The sequence below is a fragment of the Cherax quadricarinatus genome, unplaced genomic scaffold, assembly GCF_038502225.1.
Source record: "Cherax quadricarinatus isolate ZL_2023a unplaced genomic scaffold, ASM3850222v1 Contig1474, whole genome shotgun sequence".
In the NCBI taxonomy this organism is placed as follows: Eukaryota; Metazoa; Arthropoda; class Malacostraca; order Decapoda; family Parastacidae; genus Cherax; species Cherax quadricarinatus.
This window is the reverse complement of record NW_027196500.1, coordinates 75,111-81,110: the sequence shown is the minus strand read 5'-3', so window position 1 is coordinate 81,110 and position 6,000 is coordinate 75,111. Positions and strand designations below refer to the sequence as shown.

General features: G+C 43.1%; 1 protein-coding gene across 1 annotated transcript in view; it reads right to left on the bottom strand.

Moving 5' to 3' along the window:
* Positions 1 to 340: 340 nt before the first annotated feature.
* Positions 341 to 6,000, bottom strand: part of LOC138851665 (NFX1-type zinc finger-containing protein 1-like) — a gene marked incomplete at its 3' end in the record, with an annotated part of 44,625 nt that continues 38,965 nt past the window's right edge. Inside the window, 1 exon segment of the mRNA XM_070081020.1 lies at positions 341 to 443. Within this exon segment, the coding sequence (XP_069937121.1) occupies positions 341 to 443 (103 nt within the window).

Genomic DNA, 6,000 nt, shown 5'->3' with positions numbered 1-6,000 from the left:
ATAATGTGCCTGTAATTATACACAAATAAGCTGCACAAAGGATATACTATTGATGATGTTTTGGTCCGAATTGCACCATTATCTAGGCACACACTGTGTAACCAGTTAATGGTTCTGGTTGGACTGAAATTTCATCATAAGTTTCTTTTTACTAAGTCTGAGTTATTTGTGTATGATCTGTGATTTGTTCCTCTTTCATCTGGGTTGAAAGCCCAACAATATCTACCAGTCAAATGGTAAAGTAGCCACTGCTGATGATGTGATGCACGCTTTTCAGTGGTTCATGCCAGAGTTCATATTCATGCACTTAAGTTTATCAAAGAAAAATGAAAATACTTGCCCAATCTTATTTTTTATCATGCGCTCAAAAAGCGATGTCTCTAGGTTGAACTTTTTAGCAAGTTCATATACTGTTGCACTAGGCTGCAGCTGCTGATGGTCACCTGGGAAGAACATGACAATATTATTATTTGACTGATGCATTATTATTATTAAAAATATTATGAAGCAGAAAAATAAGACTGCTGCAAATATGCATACTTTATTTCTTTTATGAAGTGCATATATAATGTAGTAAAATATGGTTAACCACAAAAGAAAGCCAATAGTATGCAGTATTTAAACTAGGAACTAAGGAGAAAATTGCAGAACTCAAAACTCTTTGTATGAGCAAATAATGGGGTAATACACGCTTTAAAATATGAGGTAAGGGATAACATAATGGACTGGGCATACCTTTTTATAAGTTAAGGAAAGATCTCATAACATTATTAAATACTGTATTGAATTAGTGAGTGTGATATACACCTACCATCCGACTTACGACCTGCTCGACTTATGTCCACTCGACTTACGACCGTGTTTTTTATGCCAAATTTCTGGGAAATAAACAACTATTTGTGTTGTACACAGTGTTCATCCTAAACCTTACAGTATAAAATACAGTACTAACAGCATAAAAAGTGAAGTAAAACATGAAATACCAAAATAAAACAATAAAATAAAGTCATTACAAAAATGTTTTGTTGATATTCAGTAGTAAAGTTCGACTTACGACCATTTTGACTTAAGACTGGTTTCTTGGAACCGAACTCGGTCGTAAGTCGGATGGTAGGTGTGTGTGTGTGTATATATATATATATATATATATATATATATATATATATATATATATATATATATATATATATATATATATATATATATATATACACACACACACACACCTACCATCCGACTTACGACCGAGTTTGGTATATATATATATATATATATATATATATATATATATATATATATATATATATATATATATATATATATATATATATATATATATATATATATATAGGGAGGTACCACCTCTAGAACTGTCATAGGGACCCTCATCCTCAGAGAAAAGAATAAACTTGCTTCAGGGAAAACTCAAGGTTTTCCCTGAAGCTGTTTGAGAATTTTCTCCTACCACCCCCTATATTTCAAGTATGTTTTATTTAAAGACAAAAATACATTGGCCAAACATTCACAAAAATACAACAGAAAGTAAAACAACATAGGTAACTCAGAGCTACATCTCGAATACTTCGTCCAGCTCCCCTGCGGTGGGCAGCGTGCCCAGAATGCTGCAGGCATTTCCTCTCTTGATCGCAACACTAAGTCTCTGAAAGAGAAAGCTGGTTGCCCTGTGGTCCTTGGTTTCTATGATGAGCTTTTCACCCAGCTCTTTGAGGAACTTTAGAGCACACTTGCCCCATGCTCCAAGGGTCTCCGACCCTATTGGAATGAAGTTATAGCAAGGGGGTAGGTCTTCATATTTTCAGATCTTCTGGGTCTCCCTGTGGCTGGCAGCTCCACCCCCTTCCACTACGGAGTATAGCAAGTAGGTGTCTGCCAATGTGGCAGCACAGGTGTAGTCCCAGGCAATCTGCTTTCCATCCTTCCAGGGTAGCATAGTGGCTCCATCAGGATGCTTTTGACTTCCATCAGACCTCTGTACTTGGGGTTCCCGTTGAGCTGGGCAACGGGCTGTGGCAAGGCTTCTCTTTATGATGTCATTCACCTCCCCATGTCTGGCATACTTCCCTTCTGCTGTGTGACACACAAGACCATGAAGTCCGAATTGATCAGCTGTCGCCCTGCTGCAAATACACCTATGTTCGGTGAGGATGGGGGCAGCTAGGCGAAGAGCAACACCAATCCGAATGGCCTGTGGGTCGAGACGGGTGCCCAGGGAGGAATTGGGAATAGCTAACAGGAAATCTCCTGAGTGTGGTGCCTTCGCTGCCAGGAGACGAGCTTTGTCCTTTCCTGAAGCATTGGAGAGCATTGTGTTGGCGATTTTTTCCATGATCGGTTTGTCCCAGTGGGACTGTTTGTGCTGTTTGGGAGGAACTGGTCTACTGGAGGAGTCTGTAAGGGTGTCCCACTGAATCGGTGCTTCAGTAAACCTGGGGCCTTGAGCTCCTACCACGTCTCTCAAGCGTTCGGGAACCATCTTCTTGACTAATGCACTGGAAGCCAAACACGAAGACAGAAAAGCAGGTAAAGCAACATGCGATGCTTTACGCACCCCTATACCTCCAAGTTGCACTGGGAGGGTTGCCTGATCCCATTGCTCATCCTCTAGTGGCAGGTTCAGTGCCTTCTTAAACGTTGATTTCAGGTGTGCGTCATATTCATCGAGTGTTGGGTTGTCAAAAGAGGGTGCACACCTCAAGAAGTAAGTGAGTCTTGGCATAGTAAGACACCTTATGAGGAGATACAGAGCATCATGGGCATCAAGATCGCTTATTCTCTCCTCCATTCTCATCAGGTCATTCTGGGAGGATTCTTCGCACAGCATTGATTATTTCCTGGTTCGCTGTGATGATTTCACACTTGGATGGATTGAGGATGAGTCCCAAGTCTTCTCCCTGTGTTTTCACCAGTTGTAGGTCCCCCACCAGAGACTCTTCAGTACCTGCCAGAGTGCCGTCATCCAGGTACCAGATATTGAGCTCACTGCGTAGGCTGGAAATTAGTTCTCTTACGGCCAAGCAGAAGAGAAGTGGAGCGAGTGGGTCACCCTGCTGAACACCCTCTGATGATTGAATTTCATGTTCTCCAAACAAAAGAATTGAGGGTTTGCTGTAGCCGGCTGAAATGAAGGGAAAAAGACTTGGGAACCGATCCCGAACAGCTAGCAAAACAGCATCTCTCTTCACCATATTAAAGGCATTTCTGAAATCAAGTTTGACTATGGCCTTGTCTTCTGGTAGGTCCCTGATGTAGGCCCTTGCAGCATGAGCTGCAGCTTCACTGCCTTGAGAGACCCCAAAGCCCAGTTGGTGTGGCTGGAGTAAAGTGGCAGCTTCTAGGCGAATGTTTCTCACTGCTGCTTTGGCAACGAGACGGCGAAGGGTGTTTCCAACTGCAATGGGTCTGATTCCCCCATCCCTCTTCTTCAAAGCACATAGTGAGGCTCCGAAAAAGAAAGGTTTAATTTCTTCTGGGATTCGCCCAGCCAGGCAATTGTTGACGAAAGTTTTTAACTCGGTGAGAAGAATTGATGCAGATTCACCGAGTACTGGATTTACCATCTCTTTGAGGTGCTGATGTCGAATTCCAGTGTAACCTCCTGCAGATTCTGCTGGAAATGACACAATCACCTTATAGACTTCCGATTCTGGCAAAATTAATTGTTCAATGATGGGTTCTTCCTCAGGGTTGTCGTTGATGGCTATGGTGTCCCTGGTTGGATGCTTGTCTCTTAGTGCTTTGGCCATGGTCTCATCCTTGGGGGCTACAGTGTCGTCACTTGTAATTATTCTTATTGCTCCCACTGTGTTACCTTCTTCAATTTTTTTTGCTAACCTGTGCGCAAATTTTCTCATTTTCAGTGGGACTTTTCTTGGGTCTACCTCTTTGATTCCTGCAATGATGGGGCAGAGGGACGCAGTTGTCCGTTCTTGGGTAGTTGCGCACTACCTTGATAACTGACGTGGTTAGCAGTTTGCCTCGTCTTTCAGGAACTGCAAGACAGACATTGCCGAACAAGAGTAGGTTGCACCATGCTTGGATGGTGCCTCGGGCTTCTAAGTTGGTGGAACCTCCATTCACCCACTTAAGAAGGTCTGTGAATTTCCCTGCTGCATATGGGCGAGCCGCTTTAGGGATGTGGGATAGTGTACTGCTAGCAGTGGATTTGAATGCAAACAGAAGGTTATCGCAAGTGACGAGGTTGCCATTGGAGTTGTCATCTGCCTGTGGAGGCTGTGGGCTGCTCTCTGCTGGGGGCATATGTGATCCTGCACACCCATTGTGTGCACGAATGCGGCCATCCCTGTTGCGTGCTCGAAACTCTCCACACACCTGACATGTGCCTCTTCTTTTATTGTTGGGTGCATTGTTTCCCTGGCTGGCTTCATCATCTGCCATATCTCAGACTGTGTGGTAAGCCCAGGCTGAAGGGAAAATAGGGCATAGCACATACCGCATGTGGTTCATGGTGGTGGTGGGGAGGAGGAGAGGGGTCTCCGGTCCTTGTGGTGGGCGGTGGAAGAAAGGGAGTGGAAGATGTGTGATGAGGCGGAGTAGGGCACTCACTCCCTCCCAGGACAAGTCACTATACACCACAATGCTCTGTGCACATGTTACTATACACCACTATGCTCTGTGCACAGCCCCCACTATCAACGACACACCTCTATACACTACAAATGCTATGCGCATACCATACACATATTATGCACTGTACACTGTAGACTATATACACTATACACACGGTGAACAAACACTCCATTGTTGTAACACGAGCACACGGTGTATGCGTGCCTGTTTGGGGAAGGGGGGGGGACAGTTTTACCCCTCAACCTCTGCCTCCTCCTCCTCCATGAGGCCTCCCCTCACTGACCTCTCCTACCCATAGGTGACCGTTATGTTCCCTCACTGAATTCACATACACAGAACTTTTCTTGATTCTGAAGGAAGAGACGAAATGTGGAGTCTTCTGGCCCTTTCCAACACGAGCAGCAGATATTCACACACCAGCCTGTTGACGATAATCCTGGTAGGTGTTCTTGATTGGACGATATTGTGCCAAAATCACAGAGCAGGATGCCCACAGCCTCTCTCTGGCAGAGGTGCCAGATATATATATATACATGTATATATATATACATGTATATATATATATATATATATATATATATATATGTAAAGAGAGTAGTAAGGGAGAAAAAGTTAGCATATGAGAAGTTTTTACAAAGTAGAAGTGATGCAAGGAGGGAAGAGTATATGGAGAAAAAGAGAGAGGTTAAGAGAGTGGTGAAGCAATGTAAAAAGAGAGCAAATGAGAGAGTGGGTGAGATGTTATCAACAAATTTTGTTGAAAATAAGAAAAAGTTTTGGAGTGAGATTAACAAGTTAAGAAAGCCTAGAGAACAAATGGATTTGTCAGTTAAAAATAGGAGAGGAGAGTTATTAAATGGAGAGTTAGAGGTATTGGGAAGATGGAAGGAATATTTTGAGGAATTGTTAAATGTTGATGAAGATAGGGAAGCTGTGATTTCGTGTATAGGGCAAGGAGGAATAACATCTTGTAGGAGTGAGGAAGAGCCAGTTGTGAGTGTGGGGGAAGTTCGTGAGGCAGTAGGTAAAATGAAAGGGAGTAAGGCAGCCGGGATTGATGGGATAAAGATAGAAATGTTAAAAGCAGGTGGGGATATAGTTTTGGAGTGGTTGGTGCAATTGTTTAATAAATGTATGGAAGAGGGTAAGGTACCTAGGGATTGGCAGAGAGCATGCATAGTTCCTTTGTATAAAGGCAAAGGGGATAAAAGAGAGTGCAAAAATTATAGGGGGATAAGTCTGTAGGTAGTAGGTTGGTAGACAGCAACCACCCAGGGAAGTACTACCGTCCTGCCAGATGACTGTGAAACAAAAACCTGTAATTGTTTTGCATGATGGTAGGATTGCTGGTTTCTTTTTCTGTCTCATAAACACGCTAAGATAACAGGGATA